General features: G+C 36.9%; 1 protein-coding gene across 1 annotated transcript in view; it reads left to right on the forward strand.

Moving 5' to 3' along the window:
• The window catches only part of STK3 (serine/threonine kinase 3), a 127,375-nt gene that overhangs the window by 56,377 nt on the left and 47,510 nt on the right, over window positions 1-23,488 (forward strand). Inside the window, exons 8-10 of the mRNA XM_027692387.1 lie at window positions 1,808-1,933; window positions 10,245-10,437; window positions 21,511-21,686. Coding sequence (XP_027548188.1) covers window positions 1,808-1,933; window positions 10,245-10,437; window positions 21,511-21,686 — 495 coding nt within the window. The remainder of the gene's footprint in view (window positions 1-1,807; window positions 1,934-10,244; window positions 10,438-21,510; window positions 21,687-23,488) is intronic.

A 23,488-nucleotide genomic window follows, 5' to 3' on the forward strand; every position in this document is an offset into this window, starting at 1 on the left:
TTTTTTTCCCTCAAAGCAGAACTGTTCTGAAAATTTCTAAGGGCAAATTTTATTTTAACTATTATCATACCTTATTTCATTTACACTTTGTGGTCTTTTCACTGTCAGCTCCTGTATCTCTACCCCCATGTTATTTCTTCTTTGCTGCTTCTAAAAATTCATCGCTCTTCATACAGTTTAGGGCTGATCCTTGCTATTAAAATTGGACCCTTGCTTTGTGGTTAGAGGCCCTCAATAGATCTCAGAATTTAGACAAGTGTTAAGTAAAAGAATTGAGCCCAAGTTACCCTCTGTGTGGACCACCCATGGAGTATATTTAATCTTTCTTTCTGGTCATGTCAAATCAAGCAGACAGGTTGCTCTGTGTCCTAGAAGGGTCTGATGCAAATGGACAGTATAATGAGTTTGGTTTTGAGCTGAGTTATACCAGGTGGGCACTTTTAAATGTGAGACACAGTTGGCAGTGTGGACCTTTGGAACCAAGGCACAGTATGCCAGGCTTTGTCTTGCTGTAAGGCTCTCATGCTAGATTTATTCTGTGTTGACCTAGCAATAGCAGCTTTTAAAATTTAAATTCCAGTGAACTCCACTAACAAAGATGAACATAAAAATTTTGCAAAGTATTTTTTTGTAATAAACCGTCAAATTCATAAGTCATGTTATGAATATTTAATTTTATACACTGCAAAACACCAAAAGGTAGACTACAGGTGAGGAAAAATGATAGGTTTCTGTGTGATGTATGAATCAGTACTTGAGACCTTCAAGATTTGAAGTTCATATAGTTAGCTTAATACCAGCAACTGGATAGAAGAGATTTGCATTAATGTGTGCAAGTAAGGAGGAACAAACGAAAAAAAACTTCAGTGTGCAGTTTCTTTCCACATACTTACTGACTAGAAAACCGAATGTTATGTTCATCACAAGTACATGTTGCCTTTTTCCACAGCTGGAATTTGGAGCATGTGTGATGGAGCTGGAGGTGCTGTATGTGTGAGTGGGAATGGAAGTACTGTTCGTGGGGAAAGGTCATGGAAGAAAAGGAGAATAATTGAATTAATAAATCAAGGGAGATGATAGATAATAGGTACAGGATACAAGGCTTCATCAATTCTGTTCTTCATGGAACAATTTTTTGATACTTAATGATATATTTCTGAGGTGCTTAGTTATGTTTTGCCTAAATTGTATTTGCATATAATGATATAAAATCAGATTTTTTTCTAACAGCAGGTGTTTATTAGACAGCAAAATGAATGTTAATGGCATCATGCACATGTTGTCTTAAAGGAAGAAGTGATTGTTTTAAATGGCTTTGAATTAAAAATTAATCTTCCTACTAAAAGTAAGGTTCCACATTTCAGCGTTGTAGATCAAGAAATATTTTATGACATATAAAGTGTAGGTTTATTTAAGTGAGCAGCCATAGTTGCTCTGCTTAGAGCCACTAATTTATGCTCTCAGTTTGTTAAGATTAATTAAATTCTGTAACAGAATATCTGAAAAACTTTCTGTGTGAGATCATCACCATTCTATTTACTATTTACCACACATTTCCTTTAAAAAATTATATCCTTAATTATAAAGCATTTGTTAAATTATTGTATTTCCTGTCTTGCAGTAATTAAAAATAGTTAAAGTAAAATTTTAGTTATGAAATAGCTAAAATATGTCATATGTTGTGTTCATATAGATTTTAGTTATCGTGTAAAGTATGTTACTGTTTATCACTGAAGTCTGTGGTGTTGAATAGTACTCACGACTACCGTAATCATATTACGTATTTTAATGATTTTTTTTTCTCTAGCATACATTTATTAAGAATGCTAAGCCAGTTTCAATTTTAAGGGACCTGATAACTGAAGCTATGGAGATAAAGGCAAAGCGACATGAGGAACAGCAGAGAGAACTGGAAGAGGAGGAAGAAAATTCGGTGGGTACCTGTTTTCCTGTAACTATCTGTACTTTACAGATTAGTTGCTGTTTTTCCTCTACTTCCTGTAGTTGTGTTCAAATACTTTTCTTTACCAGTTTTCTGTGTGGTTTTAAGCCTACAAATTCTGAGTATTCCACTCTTAATTATAAGTAATGCTTCTGCTGTGAGTAATGCCATATGAGCCAGCTTTCAGCACTATTCCATTAGATGTCCAAGTAAAAAGGTTTTTTTAGGGAGTGAGAAAAGAAACCATGGCAAACTTCAACTGTTCAAGCTAACATTAAAAACACCCCAAAAACTCTTAAGGTTCCACTTTCACAGGTGGACTAAACAAGTGGTTTAGTTTTTAGTTCAGGGCACATGTGGTTTTTTTTCTTTGTTTGTGTGTTCTTTTGGGGTTTTGGGGGTTGTTTTTGTTTGTTTTGGGTTTTTGTTTGTTTTTTTATCAAGTCTAATGCACAGACTAGTTAGTCACAACACACAGTAAGTAGCAAGTGCAATGTAGTTTGAATCAAATTGCGCCTGTGGTGTGAAAATGGTGAGAGAATTTCATTCTTCAGATGATGTTGTCAGCATATGTTTGAGGAGAGAAGCAGGTCATGTGATATGTAGGTTGCATTTAGAATTGTTTGGCAATGTTAGGAATAAGTCCATGTTCCTGGCATTATTACTCTTCCTACATGGTTTATTTCAGGGCAGCCTTGTGCAATGCAGCAGTATGTGCTTCAAAGAAGTGTATTACCACACATACAACGAGAACCAAGGTCATTCAGGAAATAGCACACAGAGAAGATGGAGACTGGAATGTTAGTAGAAAACTTACAGCTTTGAGCAAACAGAAAAGAGCAGTGCAGTAATGCAGTTTGCCCTATAGCAAATTGTAGAATCCTTTTTACAGAGTGGTATGTGATGATCTATATATAGAAATACTTTTCGAGCAGATTCTGTGGAGTGTTTTATATCTCCAGCAGTCAGTGCGGTCTTTTGTTTGCTGCATGTTTCTCTCTAAAAGTTTCGTTTGCTCTTAAAAATAAGAGCAGTTGTAGTATATGGAAATACTTAGTTTTAATACAAAAGGTGAGGGTACAAGTGAATGAAACGAAGAATACTAATGATGAGGTGAGGAGGAGGGATTTCCTAGTTGACAAATACAGTTTGTCAAAACTCCATGTTTGGGAGTGACCTGTGAATAGCTTTTGTGTGTCACAATGCAGAACAAATCTTGTTTTGGACTGGTTTTAGTAATTGTTTGGTTGTAATACAGACTTCCTGTGTCTTGCAACTGAGTTACAATGCAGTACACTGTTGTAAGAAATTGCAGATTCAATTGAGAGATGACACCAGAATCTTGTCCAGCTGCTGTCACTGAAGGTTCTGATCAGCTAAATGTGCAAAAGCAGCCAAACTAGGAAACAGCAGCATAAACTTGTACCCGTACCCATGGGGGGCCTACAAGAGTGGTAGGCCAGGTTGGATGGGGCTTTGAGCAGCCTGGTCTAGTGGAATATGTCCCTGCCCATGGCAGGGGGCTTGGAACTACATGATCTTTAAGATCCCTTCCAATCCAAACCATTCTATGATTTCTTGAAACTGTTACCATTTTCTTTTTAACCAGAGAAGTTTTCTGTAGCGTGTTTCTTGAATGCACATTGATCATGTACTGCATAGTAGAAAACTCCTGAGCAACATTTAGGTGGAGTGAAGCCTGAAGTAACTGGAATCTGATCTCAGTTTGTAATTTTAGAAAAACAAAACATCAATTCCCTCAGGGCCTCCCCTTCAATTTGAAATAATACATGATTTGAAAATAAGTACGAAGATTTTGTCTTTCATTTAATTTGGAACTTGTTTGTGGAACTGACAGAAAAAGAGCAAACCAGTTCTTTCTGTACTTTTGAGTGTTTATTCTTTCCTTTCTGGAAAGGTAAGGCAGATAATATGAGTGCCAGCTTGGTATATTTGGTGTACAGTTTGGTAGTGGATCAAGTCAGCAGTCCAGCATTCAAGTATAAAGATAAATAACCACTGCACATTCGTCCTTTTTATGAATCAGTTTCACAGAACCCTGAAGAAATACAGGGCTGCTTGTGTGTAGTTTGCATGACTACACAATCATGCAGTTCAAACGATAATACGGGTTTTGATAAGCCTGTAGTGATGGCAGCAGTCCTAGAAAGAGCTAATGACAGTCCCTAAGTTACCTTGTGTAGTAGTATTTTCAGATTGTATATGGAATTGGAGTCACTGTTCAGTTGGAAAGAATTAGCCACCCAGCACATAAATTTTGGAAAATAACACCTCAAAAATGGATTCTTTTCCCACTGATATCTCTGTGAAGTCCTCGCCATAGAATTGCAAAGGCAGACTCAAACTTGGAGAAATGCATATTTAACACCTAAAAGCAAGAGCAAATATTGATGGTAGTGTTAAGTAGAGTCTGTTAAAGATCTCTCATCAGCAGTGAATTGAGTTAATATACTATTGAAAAAAAATGGCTTCAGCTAACCTGTCAGGGGCTTGAATTTATTGAATTTATTGATCTAACCCCCCGAAGAATTTCCTATGGTAAAGCGTGAACAGTTCTGCTCATTGCTCACTGGTACATGATTTGGGACCCGTTAAAAAGAAAGGTATAAAATGTTATAACTATGAAGTTTCTTACGTTAGGAAACCAGATTTAACCTTAACAGTTACATTTGAATAAGATTTTTTAGCTTTAATTACTTCCTAAAGCCATATGTTGTATAGTAATGGGCACTCAAGTTTAAAGTAACTTGCGTAACTCCAAGAGGAGTTGGATGGTTTTGGAGAATTAATCAGATGCAAAAATTTCACAATTATATACTTAATTTTCAGGGTTGATTCAGGTTATTTTCTTTCAAGTGAGGAAGAGTCACATCCCCAAAACTGATTCTTATTTTTCTTTTTTACCACTGTCTGTGAACATTTTATAGCATGTGAAGTTGCCAATTGTAAGTATTTTTTGCTGTTCAAAACTTCATACTGTATGGCTGTAAATAAATGGACAGGTTGAATACAGTCTTCATGTCTGCATCCTTCCAGAGAGATACAATATCATTACAAATAGTGTACTCAGAATTGATTTTATGCTTGCTATGAGAGCTGCTCGTGTGATGAGAATGCCTTCTGACAAACTGACATGTTTTGATAACTGCTGAGGTAGTTGTACAGATTTTTTTAATTAAGCAAGAATTGCAATTGGTGTGTTCTACAGAAGGTTAATCCCAATATCAAAGTTTAAATGTTAGTTTAGGCATTACTAAACATGACCAATCTCTTCTCTCCTGCATTTTTTGAAGTGTGATGTGAGTTGGATGCTGAGGCTGGGCAGCTGTATTATGGGAATGTAAAGTAACTCGTTGCCTGGCAGCTCACAGAAAACATATCTAAATATTTGTTTCTGTGGATCTTTAAAGGAATGAGCTAACAAGCAGCTCTCTGTATATTTTCTTTTACATTTTAATGTCTCTATTATGTGAGAAATGCTTAATTCTTTTAGAATATTAAAACAAGGACTTACTACTTTAGACTCCTTTGTTTTTTCTTGGACACTAAGTGGTTGACAACTATCAACACCAAGCCAGCCATTGATAATCACTTGTTCCTATATGTAGGATTATTTATTCATTCATACAAAAGTTTATTTGGTTAATCCAATATTAATTATGAAAAGTTGGCATCTGTATTTTGAGACCTTAAGAAATAATTACTGTAATTATTCCTTTATATTTTTACAATATTTATGTAGCTGTATTAAAGGAATCAGGAGTTATTCCATATCTTAAAGCTTATACACCATGCCGTATTTTTTGAAGGTTTTTATATTTGCTTTCATGCTTCCTTCATGTGTTTGAATGTGTATACGATATAGCTGTGTATCTGTCTGTATATATGTGTAACTTTGCATGGCAGTGTTAAAACTCTGGGTTTGTAGCATTTTTCCTTTAAGCCAAAGAACACTTGACATATGTGTTAATTAAATTTGATTGTAGTCCTTTAAGTGTCCTGAAGTTAGAAATATGTAAAGATGGCTTTGTTGAGTAAAATAAAGCATATTATTAAAATCCATGGCAGTGTAGAGCGAGAAACCTGTTATAGGAAGAGTAGACAGAGAGAGGTAGGAATCCATGGCAAGTCATTGATACTCAGTGTATCAGTTAGATGGAGGTATAAAAAAAGCTTAAGTCCTGTTTTGTGTCATATGTCTATTGAATTTGATGGGATTTGACTGTGGGCTGAAAGTTAAGTTTTTACCTGTTTTACTGATGTGTCTAAGCTTTGTGTGCTCAGTATTAACCATATGCTCAGGTTGGAGTTTGGCTTTGTATGTGTCAGGAGCTTTACAAAATCCTTGTGCTTGACCAAATTATATTATGTGTTTATGTAGCTACTACAGTGCTTTAAAAAAAGATAGCTGTGACTACAGCCACGTTTTTCAAAGGTGATGATGAGGTGTTAATAGTAAATGAAATTATTTTACAGGATACTAAATTTTGCCAGTGTGTAAATCTTCCTTTAATGCCTTGCAGCCGAGTTGGCCGTCTTTGCTGCCCTCTAGTGTTCTTTTTACATGCCAAACTTAGGGTGAGAGATTTTAAAGGCAAATTACTGCCGTATTTCCTTCTCTTGTTTAGTTTTTTCTTTATCCATCTTTATCCCTTTTTTCCTATCAATGTTCAAAATACAACAGAAAAATCCAATAATCTTTATCACCTTGGCTCATTCACTTTTATCATGATGTAGACTTGGGTATGATGTGCAAGGCCAGTTTCTCTGAGAAAACTTCTTGTGTGATGATGAGATCTTTCATTTTACAAACATATTGTGAAGTCTTGAGTGTGGTTTCTGCTGAAGTCTTTCTGAATTTTATATTCTGATAATCAAATCTCTATGACTGCATTTTTGTGCTTCAAAGGTTGGTTTTGTTAATTATAACATTTTTGGTAAATAGGAATATCCAGAGGGTTAGTCCTAGAGAGTTGCAGGATACTAAGAGTGTTTTACTTGTGCTTTACATTATGATATTGTTCAGAGTTTCTGTAGTTTCTTGTAATTTTTGTAGCATTTCAAGAGATTTTAGAGTTCTTGCTCATGTGCGCCTTCTGTTGCTGTATAGTGGTGTAATGTAAACCCTCCCAAATACAAGCTTGGTGCTTCTTACTTGTACACAGGAGAACAACAGGCAGTTTAATTCCAGAGTTAGCTGTTTTTATTGTTTGATTCTTGGATCTGTTTTCATAAACAGTGTGAGAACATGACATTTCATCTCTTTTACCTTATTTTTTTTTCCTGGTTAAAATTGAGATTGTTTGTTTTTATTTAATCAGGGAGTTTACCTTTCTTTAACAACAGATCAGAAGTTCTACTTCAATATTTATGAACTGTAAAGCATGAGTCAGAATTTGTATGAAGGAATCACTTTCATCTCTCATATAAATATGCACTTCCATAAATTGGATCCACTGGATATTTTTATAAAGTTACTTTTTCAGATCCAGTATAATCTATTGCCATATTAGCTAAATGTCATATTTGTGAGAAATACTGGAAGGACATTTATGGGAAAACTCTGTGCTAACCCACAAAATTAATTATTCTGGAACATGCCCAGGACACAAAAAAGTTTTATATTGTTCTGTTTCGGTACATCGTTCCTGAACTAGGGAAAACACCGTTCATCAAAATTGTTGTGTTCTTCCCTTCTTGGAACAACTGTTCTGTTAGTACTGAGGAAGCCTTTTGTGATCCTTAGTCTTCTAGGTACTAAGAGATAACTGTTCTCTATGCTGAGAGACAAGAGTAAGGTGAAGGCTTTTTGACGCTCTTAGACTGGAAAATAAATGCTATTCTTTGGAACAAGTCCCGATACTTGATTTGACTGAAGAAATAAAAGGTCAATTTTTTTAAATGAAGCAGAAGTTATGAAAATGGTCACTTAGGACTGCATTTCATACTTGTTCATATTGTTAGCCATTGCTTTTTCCCCACTAACTTCTAAATAAAACTTCTGAGCTTCAGGAAAATGTTTGCTTAATTTCTGATTTCAGTTTAGATACGTTTAGGACCATATGCACTGCAAATGGATATTAATTTTAGCCAAGCAAATCTGCAAATCAAGTGCCACTATGCCTTAAACTCAGAGATTTGCCTACCTGTATGTTAGAGATGCCGCATTTGTAGTGCTTAATAGGAGAAACAACAGTATGTAGTGAGTCAGTTTTGCACTGTATTGCACTACTGAAAGAAGCACTTGGAAACAGTAGCTTAACTGTTCCGGCACTTTTAAAATGCAACCCAAAACCACTTTATTTTCTGAGTACCCTTTTTAGATGGGGAAAAATATAATTCACAGAAAACACGGGTTAACAAGAACATTTGGTGCAGGGAAGTAAAGAAAATTAAAGTTACCACCAGGAGGAGCAGTACCAAAATATTCTCATTTTTTTAACTGGTACAGTTGGCAAGTGCTGCAGCTGTAAGCTAACTGTATCTTTGGGGATATCGTAATTTTTTTAAGGATAGGGTACTAAATAGAATGCAACTAAAAAAAACCCAGAAAGAATGCAAATTAAGAACTTCAAGATTTTAACAAATTATAGTCTGGAAAATTATGAGTCTTTTGACGTTTGGAATTTTAGTCACAGATGTAGGTCTGTATCCTGGTTTCATTATGGTATGCTGTTAACCAGATTTTCTGAATCAAAATTAAATCTATTTTTGTGTCTTCTAGTTGAGATGTAATAGAATAAATTTCAGGAGCTGGTGTGTTGGTATTACTGCTCACTACAATTCACTGTGTCTGCTTAGTTCAACCCTTAGTGAAACAGGTCGTCTGGCAATGGAGCTGCTTGTGTTTATGTGCCTATACGAGAGGCAAGTTGTCTGCCGTGTCAGGGAATAAGGAGAAAGGAAAAGAAGGAGTTCAGTGAGAAATAGAAAGTACCAGACCTTGCAGGCATTTGAGTCTTGGGTTTAATTTTTCTGTCTCCCCCAGCCCATGCCCTTATAAATCTCTTCATAGTTAAAAATTTAAAGTCTATAAAGCAACACAAAGATTTAGGAAAAAGGGGAATTTTTCTTTTCCAACATAAACAATTTTATAAATCTATGTTGCAACAAACATGTTGTTTGTAATGGACAAATTAAAAAACCCCACAGTGTTATCCAATAGTCTTTCAAGCTATGCAGCGAAAATATTTTACTAATCAGGGATAGAGTTCATTTGAAAAGGAACTCAAAGTTTTGACACAATAGAGGAAATGCATGCATATATGGTCATAAAACTGGTGAAAGTAACATTTGTATTTAAAATTTAACCATTTGACATAGAATAATTTTGACATAGAGTAACAGTGATGTGTGTTATTTCTTACATGTAATCAACAAAGAATGTCTAAATTTTTTTTTTCCTTGAATAGTAGATGTTACTCATATAGCAATAGTCACAGTCCATCACGTTACTCCTGAAATGCTGTGATGTGTGTATAAGCTAAATCTGATTTTGGAAAGCAGTGGGATTTTCCATTAGTGCTTTCAAAACACATGAATTTTATGTATCATTAACTGGCTTGTCATTAGTTTTGTTTCACGTGCCTGGCCCATTACTGTTACCAATTCAAGATGCTACCATGTATCTTCATGGTATTATCTACCCACCCACTTAGTGGGTAAGTATGTGCTGGATGGGTATTTTTATACATAGTATTAATAAGTTATTTACTCACTCTTGTAATAGAGGTTTTAAAAGGGAACTGAATACTTGAAGTAAGTCAAGTTGATTTTCTGTTTCTGAGGAGGACTTCAGAAACTCAGAGGATTGTTTAATTGCTAAATTGAACAAGATCCTGTCATCTGGCCACTGTGTGTAATGTCAGATGCTGGGCATGATACTTAGTTAGGGGTGGTCAGCACAAATCCTTATGACACTCCCTTGTAAAACAACCAAATCGCTTTCTGTAAGTTGTGGTACTGATTTTTGGAACCCAGAGAAGTAAAATGGGTCATGAAAATCACAGAGATACTTAGAACTGGATACTGATGCAAAGTGGGTGTGTGGGCCACGTTATACTCACCCTGCCATGCATCTGTGAGGAAGAAGAAAGTTTTTATTTTTCCTTTATGTGGAACTTTTTTTTTGTAATTTCCTTTAAAGCTTTAAACCTCAAAGTCTAGCAGTACAACTAGGTCATGTAAAGATATAAAACTAATCAATAAGGATCTAAGTGATTGCATGTTAACTTCTTTATTTTAAATGATCTTCTGCATTCTGGCAAATGTTTCTCCGTAGGATGAAGATGAGTTGGACTCTCACACTATGGTAAAGACCAACTCAGAGAGCGCTGGTACTATGAGAGCCACAAGTACGATGAGTGAAGGCGCCCAGACAATGATTGAACACAACAGCACTATGTTAGAATCAGACCTGGGGACCATGGTAATAAATAGCGATGATGATGAAGAGGAAGATGGGACCATGAAACGTATGTTGTCAATTTGCTTTCTTCTAATAATGTCATATGTTTTCTCATGCTGCACAACAATATTGTATCATCAGTGGCTTTTAAGTGTAAAGTTCTGTGGTTAAAACAGGGGGAGAGGGGTATTTGTGTTTCTAAGCACTCTCTTTGGTTTGTGGAGAGAAAGGTGATTGTAGTGGGAGATTCAAAGCAGAAGCCTGGTTTTGCTGCTTTGCCCCTTTCTCTGGAGGCCTATCAAATTTGCCTTCTGTGAATTGTCCCTTTTACTGTTTGTGTCTTGCTTTTTGTGTCTGGTCCCCCATTTGGACCAGTTCCTTGGAGCTAAACTGAAGTGATGTGATTGAGATGCTGCTGTTTCAATGCCAGTGGTCCCGGGAACACATCGTGACTCTCCATGGGGTCAGCAATCAGTAATATATCTTGCTGCAAAATGGTTTTGTAAGTCATGATCAATTAGCAAATTTGTATTTTATAAGGGAGTTATTATTCAGACATTTGTTGGAATGTAATTTAATAATCCTTGATTTTTTAAGTCGATGATCAAAAGATTGTTGAAACCTAGGTAAAAAGTTCTAGTTGGCTTGGTGGCCTGTGAGGGAGTACGTAACAGAATAAAAAAATTATGAATGTTTTTATGTATAAAATTATAACTTGTACTGAAATATTCATAAATACTTATGTACTGATGTGGTCATTATTTGGCTGAGGACTACTGCAGATTGAGGCCCACTGAATTTAATAGAATTATTTGCTTGAATGGGCAGCATCAATAGATGAATCTAACTCAGGCTGTAGCTGCCTGAATTTATGAGGCACAATGTAATGTTTAACTCCAGGCTATTGTCGGGAGGGGTGGGGAGTTTTGTTTGTGTGTGTAATATAGAAAGCTAATGTCTCAAGAGTGAAAATCAGTGCCAAATCAAGAACTTTGTAGAATGTCTTATAGCAAACATAAAACTGCATTTGTAGATTTATGATTTATGATAGACACCTGATGTGATTTGTGCAAGATTAGTGGGAAGTGCAAAGCAGGATTTTATTTTGTTTTAGTTTACAGCAAGTTTGAAAGAAAAAGGGGTTTTGTTGGTTTTGTTTGTTTAGCTTTTATGTGGTTTTGTTTTGCTTTTTCTTTTGTTTTTCCTTAGTGTTCTCAGCAATAAGATAGCACACATACCTCTTGATTAATACTTAGTTTAAGTATGATGATTCACCTCATGAAAAGACTCAGTATGTGCTTTAGTTTGTTTTCATGCTGAAACAGAATATTTACCTGTTAGACCGTGTGCCTGATGGAGGGTTAATACAAGTGATCTCAAACCCATCCGTTTCAACAAGCTGAGGGAAAGATGAGTGATTAAAAAAAAAAAGGGAAAGATAGTACCAATAAATTTGGAGTAAAGTAATTCTTAGGGTGGAAGTATCATGAATTAAGGTTTAGTACAGTTTCTGTGGTGCTTGATAAATCACTTCAGGCTTCATAAGTAAGTTCTATATAAGTAGTGTGCCAAATTGCACTACACTATTCATGTAGAATTTATATATGCTGAGAGAAAATACCTGTCACTGTGCCAAACAGATCAAAAAAGTGTCATTAGTTTTGCACTGCAGTCTCTTATCTGTGTCCTATTTGTCTGCTATGTTGCTGGAGACATTGCTTTTAAACTGCACTGTTATTTTCAACTCTGAATTGATTCCAGTAATAATCTGTAGCTAGAAAGGGAATTACCTTTTTACACCTTGACATTTGGCCAGTATATTTCTTAATCCCATTCTCCTTTCTTGTCCAACAAGAATATATAATTTTTGGGACAGCGGGTTTTTTTCCCCTCCCTCCTCTCCTATAGGTGACTGTCTAGAGCCCCATAACTCCAGCAGAGCAAAGCCAGCAAACTGGAAGTAGCCTAATGGGAAGCGATGGTTTCATCATTCAGCTGTCAGGCAGCAGGTTTGGTTTCAGCACTTACTTGCTAGAATTTCTTCTATTTTGCATTAGGCACTCCTTATTTGCATTTTTTACATTAAAAGCTAGAAATAATTCAGGAACAGGACCTCCACATCTCTCAGCTAAAAATAAATATAAATCATGTCCACCGTAGCAGGTCCTTTGGTTCTGTGATTGTCGTGCTGTTGTCTGAAACAGGAGGAATAGCAAGAATCCTAAATAAGTGTTAGTAGGAAGGGACATAAAAGTCCTTACTGTCCCTGAGAGGCAGGCTTTGTGCTTCTTTGTACTCAACAAAGACTTTGGAGATTGTTTGCTGTTTCCAGTGTACCTTTATAGGCAAAGTAGGCACTTTCTAGATATTTGTGTGATTTGATTATAATAAATCAGAACAAGTAGCTTGAAAGTGCTCTTTGATACTTCTGAATAATAGAACATTGCAAGCAACAAGCTTGGAGAAATAAACTTAGTAAACTAGGGAAGAGGGATTTCATTTCCTTCCTAGAGACACAAAATATTTGTGACAAACTTTTTCTTTAATTGCTGTTGTGTTTAGTTTCATGTTTTGTTTCCTTCTGCCTTTTGTTTCCCTGCTCAAGGACAAAATAAGAAACAATAATATGTTTTTATTTATAAGTACCCATGCTTAGAGGCCTCTGGGAGCCATGACAGAAAATAACTGAAACCATATTTTTTTCACAAACGGGGAATTGTGCCCAGATAAAATTGGAATTTGGAACAAAAAGAGGCCTATCATCCTACCCCAACATACATTATACAGTCTACCAATAAAAAACATTTATGCCATCTTGCTCAGTATGCCCTGTGCATGCTCTGAACAGAGACTATGGTGTGTACCTGGAAGGAGGGAAGAAAATGCAGAACACGGGGAGACGGAAGGATAGAACTTAACTTTAGGAGGTTTAATGTGGAGTAGAAGAAAGAGTGTAAATGATGGAAGTATTACTTCTTTTTTTCAGTTGCCTGGGTTGTACTTGTAGAAGCCTTTTCATATGTCAGTGCAGAGACCAGTGTTCAGACCAGCTTTCCCACATTCCCTTTGTGGTTTTTTGGCAAGGCTTAGTGTTAGAGCTTTCTGGTGCACCAAGAGTACTTCCGATTGTTCTTTTCTCCTTTTCAGTAACATTTCCCCTGCTTGTCTTTTTTTCCCTGTTAAATTTATATTTGCCATCTGCTTTGGGCTGGAAAGCAAGTTGTCTCTTAGTGCCATTTGGATTTATTCTGGGTTTCTGACTGTTGCTTCAGATTCAGTGAAGCTTCTAGATAGTTCATGGCTGGTAATGAACGTGTTAAAAGATGAGGACAGTGAACTAGATGGGGTGGCATTTGACAGCTAGAGTGTAGAAAAGTGCTCAGTTTTTTGTTTTGTTACTTTTTGCCCTGTAAGATGTGAATGTTTTAGGTTTAATCAGCATAATTCTCAAACACGTTTTCCTTTTTATCAAACACAAGAATATAATCTTTGGGACAGCAGGTTTCTGTCCTCTCCCTCATGCTCCATAGGTGACTGTCTTGAGCCCCATACCTCCAGCAAAGCAAAGCCAGCAAACTGGAGGTAGTCTGATGAGAAGTGATGGTTTCATCATTCAGCTGTCAGGCAACAGGTTTGGTTCCAGCACTTATTTGTTGAACTTTCTTGTCTTATTATATAATGATATTTTTGATTACAGTGGGATAGGCACCATACTGTAGAACCTACATGTTGATAAGAAAAATTAATGAGTTGGTTTATTCATTATTTTTTAGTGATTTCAGCATCCAGTGTAAGGGATTATGTGATGCTGCAAGTCCGTCTCCTCTGTGATGTGGATGCTTAGATAGCTCTGGAGTAATGCTTCAGAACTCTTAGAAAGGCCTAAGTCCTACAGCTCTTTTTACAACTGAAAAGCAAAAGCTAGTGATATGTGTTTTATGACAACCTAGGACCTAAGTCCAGTAGGAATTCAGCAAGGAAATTTAATTATGGGCTGTTTTTAATGTAGCCTGGACATTGATGTTTCACTGATGTAGTTTTGGGGACCCCTGGTGGTCTAGTGGTTAGGATGGGGCACTCTCACTGCCGCGGCCTGGGTTCGATTCCCAGTCAGGGAACTCCCCCGGGCAGATGGAGCTCATCAGCCCTTAAGGGCATCCATCTAAGAGAAGGTCACTCTAAACAAACCTACATCCTGAGGACCTCACTGCCATTGTCCAAGCTCGCTTGGCCCCGGCAGATGAACCTTAGGATTAAAGGGTGGGCTCAGTTCAGCGCATGCTGTGTCTCACCTAAAAAATCCATTGCGCAGGCTCGAAAGGTAAAAAACCTTTCCCAAAATCTTCGTTCGCGAAGACTGGCCATACTTATACTTTGTTCAAGCATTTTTACTGTGCCCACAGTAAGATGGTTTGCTTGATACCATGTGGAGTGGTACTAGTGCTTTACTCCTCTATATGTATATAGAGAGAGATGATAGATGTTTACAAGCCTATTTCACTCCTCAAGCCCTCTCCTGTGACGGTAATAAAGTTGTTCATTTATACTGCTACTACTAGTAATATATTTTAAAAATGGGATTTTTTTTTTAAAAATGATGTTAGCAGTTCTGCTTTAAGAGCTGTTGCAAAATGCTAGTTTAACATGGATTTTCTTTGTTTTGCTGAAAGCAGAAATAAAGTATAACTCATCTGGAATGGACTAATGGTTTTATAATAGTAATGTCATTGAACATTTTTTTCTTTTCTCCGGAAGTTGGAAAAATAGAACAAAAGTTATTAAACCACTTTTACAAGTCTTATTCTCAAGAAGCAAAGCAATGTTTTGTGCCTGAAACTTTTCCCATGAAAAATTGTTTAAACTTGAGTTCACAGTCCTTCAAAAAGTCTCTGAAGGCTTCAGCTGGTTGAGTGTGGATTTTCTGTTTAAATGGCAGTTGCAGTTATTTCTGATAAATATGTATATTATAAAACAAACAAACAAAAGACTGAATGAAGCCTGAAATTGAATGAAGACTTGGGTGTATAAGTCACTGTGATATGAAAACTGTGAACTCAGTAACCACTTTGTTACATAGCTCTCTGTAGTCAAACATTTCTTAGATCCATCCTTTGATAGATTCCCAACTGCTATGGCCTAAGGAATTGGGGATCCAGTTTCTGCTGATGCTTCCTTGCAGTTCTGAGTAGGCTGACCTCTAATTCTCTGAGGTTATTGTCTAACAGGCATGTATTAGCAGCAGAACTTGCCCGTTCACAAAATAGTCACAATTTTCTGCTTAAAATTTGGCTGAAGAAGGTGGCCGTGGCAGTTCTTACATGGTAATTCACTGTTGGGTGCATTTGACTGGAGATTGAGGTCAAAATTCTAGGCTCCCAGGAGAATTGCTGCTCTGTTGTAGGCCAACTTGTGTGGTGAGAGAGAAGTGGTAGGAATGTACAGAATATAAAGCCTGAGTAGTATATGGTGTTGTATAAGCCATGGTAGCCTTTGTAGTAGGGATGAGAGTAGGTAGGTAGGTAGTAGGTCAAAAAAGGCTAAAAGGTGATTGCTGTGCATCTTCTGACTCTAATAGTGACAAAGTAATATATTTTGAGGGAATAAAGATAGTGACAGAATGTTCACAGAAGCACTTCACATGGGAGAGTCTGATCCCTAACTTGACTGAAGAGGCAGCAGCTGGAAGTGTTCCTCAGTTGAGTGGTGGATGGAGATCCCCAGGATGTGGGAAGTTGTGGAAGCTCGTGGCTTTTGGCAAAGGGAAGAAAGCTTTCCTCTGTAGATATGCAGCTGCAAAAGAGGTCCAATGCCCTGGTAGTAACAGGATGAGAGAAAGATTTAGAGATTTTCTGTAGGAAGTTGTAAAGCCCCCACTCCAAAATGCCAAATAAACAAAATATCACCACCTGTGCCCTCCCAGGAAATTGTAGTAGGAGACTCCCATCTGTAGGAGATGGACACCCTAATCTGCTGACCTTACTTGCTAACTAGCAGCAGAACTTTTAAACTGGTTTAAAATCAATTTAATACTAATATAATACTTTCCTGTTGGAAATACATCACTAAAAAATAATTTTTCTTTATAGATGACATCAATTGAATTTTATTAAAACATGCATTAGAATGGCATGTATATTCCTCCTTATTTTGAAAGGTGTGTTTAGAATTATTTATTTTAGTTGTGATATGTTTTTGAAACAGTGTAGTAGAGTTGGTGTTGTGTTATGTTATGTTGTTGCCTCATTCATTTTATTGAGCGTACTTTTTGGAAGAAACTTGCTTGCGTAACTATTTGGGGACATCGCTATTGCCTATATTCCTATCGGGGCTATTGCTGTGGTACAGTGTGTATTTTCAGCATCCGTGGTGGTCTCTGTGTTCCGTGGCTTACTAGCAATTTCTGACTGCTGTTTTCTTATGGTTTTCTCCCCAAAACCGTCTTGAAGTCCTGTAGTAGGTGAGTGTAGGGATGATAAGAGACAGATATTCTTAAACATTGAAACTTTGACAAACATTTTTAAACATGATCTTCTACAACTTCGTCATGAGGGAAAGGCACTGATCTCTTCTCTGTGGTGACTAGTGATAGAACCGAAGGGAATGGCCTGAAGTTGTGTCAGGGGAGGTTTAGGTTCAGTATGAGGAAAAGGTTCTTCATCCAGAGGGCAGTTGGGCACTGGAACAGGCTCCCCAGGGAAGTGGTCACAGCACAAAGACTGACAGAGTACATGAAGCGTTTGGACAACACTCTCAGGCACATGGTGTGACTCTTGGGGATGGTCCTGTGCTGGGCCAGGAGTTGGACTTGATGATCCTTGTGGGTCCCTTCCAACTCAGCTTATTCTGTGATTCTATGATAACTTGTTGAAAGTAAAGAATAATTAGAAGAACGGAAAAATCCAAATCCTCCTAGAATGGAGCAGGCTATTGCACAATAAAACAATAGGTTTTTAGTGCAAGTGTGGAGTGATACTGGGTGTGCTGCAGATTTTTTGTGGCAAATAAGTAATTTTTTTATAAAAAGTAACTTACTGGATGGATGAGTGAATTAAGTGTCCTTAAAGGAATCTTTATGTATTGTACTTCTAATTTTAATGGCTCTTGAAAGACAGTTGAGAAAATGACATTACTCTGTTCATGAAAGTTAGAAAAAGTACTTTCAGACCAAAATGACCTTCTAATGACCTTATATTTTGCAAAGAGAAGTGCAACCTAGTTCAGTTTGCTCTGCCATAAAGAGCTTGAGTTTTTATAAAGTAAATATAAAAGAGATAGGAACCTTTACTCTTTAAAGTGGTGTCAACCTATCCCGTTTCCCATGAAATGCTAACTAAACTTGTTAATGTTAGGTTAGCTAGAGATCTAAAAAGTGTCTCTTTTTTCATTTAATTATTTATAAAAGTAAAATAAAACCATACAAATAAATCTTTAAATAAATCCTTTTTATTTTCTTTGAAATTGGAGAAAAATCCCCACACAAACCTTGAAATACTACTGGTCCCATTGTTTTGCAGTCATATTTCTGGTTTTGTGTGAGCATTTTTATATTTGCAGTGAAGGTAAGCTGCTCTTGTTCTTTCAAATGGGTTAACTAACTGTATGCTAAATAGAAATCAGAAGCAAATTCTGAATTCTTGTTTACCAAAGCAAATAAAACAAATCCTCAAAGCGTAAAATAAATCTGGTTTTCTTATTTTGGAGTCATTTTGGTCCTGTTGACCCACTTTCCATAATATGCATTTGATAGCAAGGAATTTGTAGGGGTTGGTTTGTTTTATGTATGTAGGCATTCTTGTATTACTTGTCTAAGGGAGATATTCATAAATAGTTTTAAATCGTAGGAGCAGTGCTTGGAAAATCTTTAGTATTTTCTGTTACAGGAGAGGAGGGAGACTGTCCTACCTGTAACGTGCCAACATTTTGGTACTTAGAGTTTTGAACTGAGACACTGGTAATCTTTTTGTTTATAAGTATGTCTCAGGGATGAAATGTAAGAACAGCCATCTCAGCAGGAGAAAAAAATTGATTGTGAAAGGCTAGCAATGTGGTGTCCTATCTTTTTGGTAAAAATAGTTTCAGGGGTTTTGGGCAGCGATCAAGTAATGAAAAGTTTGTACTAAGAAAATGCATTGTATTTCTGTTTTTAATTCCACCTCCTTCATACTACTGTTTTCTCTTGGATCTGTTTTCTAAATGTGTGCTTTTCTAAAATTTAGATTCTTCCATTTTTCTTACCGTCTACTGAGCTCTCAGGAGACCTCACCCATAATACTGTGTTCAACCTTGGGGCCCCCCAAAAAAGACGGACATGGACTTGTTGGAGCAAATCCAGGGGAGGACCATGAAAATGATTAGAGGGATAGAGCACCTCTGATATGAAAACTGGCTGAGAGAGTTGGGGTGGTTCAGCTTGGAGACGAGAACGCTCTGGGGAGATCTTACAGCATCGTGCAGTACCTAAAAGGAGCCTACAAGAGAGCTGGAGAGGAACATTTGATGATGGTCTCTAGTGAGAGTGATGGCTTTAAACTGAAAGAGGACAGGTTTAGATTAGATATTGGGAAAAAATTTTTTGTTATGGGGCTGGTGAGATGCTGGAACAGGTTGCCCAGAGAAGCTGTGGATGCCCCAGCACTGGAAGTGTTTAGGACCGGTTTGGATGGGACTTTGAGCACCTGGTCTAGTGGAAAGTGTCCCTGCCCATGACAGGGGGGTTGGAATTAGATGGTTTCTAAAGGCCCCCTTCAACCCAAACCATTCTATGACTCTGTGATTTTTGCCCTTTAGTGCTTATTTCTGTAGTTATTTGGCATTCCCACTGCTTACTTCTCATCCCTTTCTCAGTCCCAGACTCAAGAGGTGAAGAAACCTCCTTCAGGTCATCTTGCATTCAGTGGGGGCAAACTTGGGAGATTCTGAAGAAGAGGTATCTGCTATCTGGTCTGGTAAATTCAGCCTGGAGTTTAGTTCACTGAATTGTTATGGCCATGGTTGTTATTAATTAAAAGATGATGAGTAGTGATCACTGTGAACTGGGATTAGAAGCTATATTTGAAAAAAACATGGCAAAAACTGAGAGAAAAATTAGCTAAAAATGTGAGGAGGAGAAGATGTGTATGGAAACATGGCAGATTGAATGAGGAACTGTTGTGTAGTGGAAGAAAAGCAGCTGGAGTCAAATGCAGTAAAGCCTAAAGTGAGGCAGTAGAAGAGCACATTAAACAAGCCAGTAGAAATCCTACCAGAACAGAAAAATGTGGGGAAAGCTGAAAGAAAAGAAGCAGTAAAGATGAAATCTTTGCCTCTGTCAAGAATAGTGTGGCCAGCAGGACCAGGACAGTGATTGTCCCCCTGTTTCTGACACTGATGAGGCTGCACCTCAAGTCCTGTGTCCAGTTCTGGGACTGTCACTACAGGAAGGACACTGAGTTGCTGAAGTGAGTCCAGAGAAGGGCAACAGAGCTGGTGAAGGTTCTGGAGCACAGGTTCTATGGGGAGCAGCTGAGGGAGCTGGGAGTGTTTAGCCTGGAGAAAAGGAGGCTTGGGGGGGACCTTATCAGTCTCTACAACTACCTGAAAGGAGGTTTTAGCCAGGTGGACATCGGGCTCTTTTGCCACATCTCAAGTGAAGGGCTGAAAGGAAACGGCCTCAAATTGCACCAAGGCAGATTCAGATTAGATATTAGAATTTAAATTTTTTTTTTACTGAAAGAGCGATTAGGCATTGGAATAAGCTGCCCGGGGAGGAGGTGGAGTCAACGTCTCCGGGAGCGTTTAAGAGGAGTTTGTGTGTGGAGATATGGTTTTGTGGGGATTATGGTGGTACTAGGTCAACAACTGGACAAAATGATCTTGAAGGTGTATTGCAACCTTGATGATTCTGTGAAAAGACGGCAGTACAAAAATAAACATTAATGAAAAGAAAGCCATGCAGCAGAATTAGAATGAAAAAATCTTTGGACAAAGGGAATGGGAAGAGATGATGAAATAAGAGGTGGAAGGGGCAAAAAAGCCCACTTAGTGAATGAATAAAAACAAGTGCAAAGCCAGATAAGGAGATAAGCAAGTCCTAGTGATCATGTTAAACACAAACTCAAAAGATATTTCTAGTGGTTCACCTTTTCACTTGTTAAAATAAGTGATAAAAATAAGATAAAAAATCCTATTATTTTATTATGCTTCTAATTTAAAAGTATAGTTTTGTCTGGGTTTTGGTGTTAGATTCCCCCCCCGCCATAGTTTTTTATATCTTTCATCCTGTTCAATATTTTATTTGTGAAAATGTATTTCATATTTCTCTGTAGAATGTGTTATACTGCAAGCAAGTACACTTTTCATTTGTCAGTGCTATGCAAAATATGGTCTGTGAGGGGACAGTTATGTTTATTTATTGTGCTATTTAGTAATTAATTTGCTTTGAAATCTCACAAATGAAAACAAATTTCAGTCATTTAGGATTGAAGATAATTTTTTTTCTACTTTTAATTTCATAAAAAGAATAATAGAACAGGAGTTCATGCTGATCTTAGTCTGCTCTGTAAAGCCTTTGTGGCTATGTAGATAGTGATGAAAATCCCCCAGAGTTTCCACACCATGGAGACAGGGTGCTTTGCAACCATCTGTAGAGTATAACCCCATAATTTGCTGAGAACCTCCATTATCAATGAATTTAATTAAGCAGCATCTAGACATGATTTGTGTGGTTGTTTTTTGAAGTTCTTTTTCTAAATAATTTTTAAATCACACCTTTGGTGAAACTCTGTTCCTTTTCTTAAGTGCCTGTGGACTAGGCCTTGAAGATAGGGGCGTTCTGCACCCAAGGGGATGCTTAGCACCTTGTGTTATTCAGTCTCTATAACAACAAATAGATATTGCATGAAGTAACTTCTAATATTATTTGTGTGTGCAACTCTGAAATGTCTTGAACATTTCTCCACGTTGTATCTTGCTACAAAAATATCATTCTTCGGCTATGAGCTTTTATGCCAAAGATCCTCAGGGGACAAACAGAGGCTTGCATCACATACAGATGACTGTATTAGTTTCTACAAAATCCAAGAAAATTAATAAGTGAAGCTTATTTTATACTGCATTAAATCTTTAATCTTTAAATAGTTTTTACTTTTTTCTTTCAACTAAGGAAATGCTACTTCACCGCAAGTTCAAAGACCTTCTTTCATGGACTACTTTGATAAACAAGATTCCAAGAATAAAAGCCCTGAAAACTGTAATCAGAACATGCATGAACCTTACCACATATCCAAAAACGTTTTCCCTGATAACTGGAAGGTCCCTCAAGATGGAGACTTTGATTTTGTAAGTACATTTTTATTGTTTAATTTCTTGCATATGCTTTATTTTACTTATGTCAGAAATATTTAATCCCTTTCTGTTAACTATGTTAATACAAGTAACAATATAAGTAAACTTTCCAGAATACTGTCCAGTTGTCTAATCTTAATGCCTCATCGTGACTGTCGAAATAAGTACATATAATTAACACAGGACGTCTTTAATGGGGAATGGCATGTGACATTATACTACTTTGTAACTACTTTTTTTTGTTAAAATGTTTTTGGTTCCTTAAAATTTATGTGCTATAACAACTTTAAAAATTGACTTAGTTGTTTGAAAAAACCCAAAATTGCCACAGACATGGAATATTGCTGTCATGTTTGCTGCATAACTCAGTAAAATGATAAGCATTTTAAACTGGGTTGGAACCATTTAATCAATCTCCTTGGAGATGTTTAAGATCACCTACTGTTTTGCACAAGTCATCCTCTTGGTACTATTCCAATAGCACACGTATCTCTACACAGAATTATTCTATCTAACACCAGTCTGTCTATTTTAGAGTGGGGTTTTTCCCCCTCCAAAATATGTGTAGTTTATTTCTTTTTGTCTGTGTTGCACTTTATAACAGGGGCAAAACAAAAATGTTCCAGAGTTATAGGTTGCACTTAAAATGACATAGTTACTGATTAGAGACTTGTAGGTAATTATACCTGGTTTTCACCTTTGTTAATTTTTTAACATGTTTCAGTGAAAGAATTTAGTTTATCCGTTGTGGATGAAACGTTCTTAATTACAGTGCGGTAGCTAAATATGATCACATGACACCTTTTTGAAAGCACACTTGGGATTTGGAGAGAAATGTGTTTAATTTTAGGTGACAACTGTAGGTGTGGAATTTTTTTTCCCAGTTTTCACTTACTTCATTTCTACTTTAAGCTGACTCTTAAATTTAAACTACTGGAGTAAAGCCAGTTAAATAGCACAGTACAAGCTGTTGCTGCTGAAGAGTTTTTATTTAGTTGAATTTTGGTTTGGGTGGAGCTTTTTTAGGCTTTTCCTGGTAATTGACTAACAAAAGAGTTGCACTATTCATTGGAAAATAATGGGCCATTATTTCAGTGGGGTTATTACAGTGGCAAAAAAATTGCCTTTAGAATAATTTAGAATTCATCCTATCTTTTCCAGTACTTGTGAAGGAATGCAGGCAAAAATGATTCTTTTTGTAAATGCTAAGATGCTGATTCTGTAAGTGGTTGTTCATAAATATTTCACACGTGGATAATCATGTGGAACTTGCTGATGTTGCTTCTACATATGAAGTTGCCTTCTTGAAATACGAATTTGTCCTAGAACCAAACCCGAGGAGTTCTGATCTTCAGATACGTAACTGCTCTCTGTAGGCAAACATTACTAGTGATAGCCACTCAAAGACTTCAGAATCCTGGAATGGTTTGAGTTGTAAGGGTCTTTAGAGGTCATCTAGTCCAGCTTCCCTGCCATGGGCAGGCACATTTTGCACTAGTTGCTCAAAGCTGTAACCTTGAAAACTTCCAATGATGGGGCAGCCACAACTTGTCTGGGGAACCTATTGCAGTGTCTCATGGAGGTTATGTGATGTGCGGTTCATCCTTGGCCTCCTGAAAAGGCAGTGTTGTAATGCTTTTTGCTACAAGATTATTCTGATTGAAAACCAGATTGGATTTTTTAAAAAGTGAATTGCTGTTTGCATGGACAATGTATGTGTGTGTATGTGTGGGATGGTATTCTCTTTTAAATAAGATGAAAGCCAAATACTTCCATGGATAATCCAGCCTAAGAAA

Source organism: Neopelma chrysocephalum, unplaced genomic scaffold, assembly GCF_003984885.1.
Source record: "Neopelma chrysocephalum unplaced genomic scaffold, ASM398488v2 Primary Assembly neopelma1_86, whole genome shotgun sequence".
Classification (NCBI taxonomy): Eukaryota; Metazoa; Chordata; class Aves; order Passeriformes; family Pipridae; genus Neopelma; species Neopelma chrysocephalum.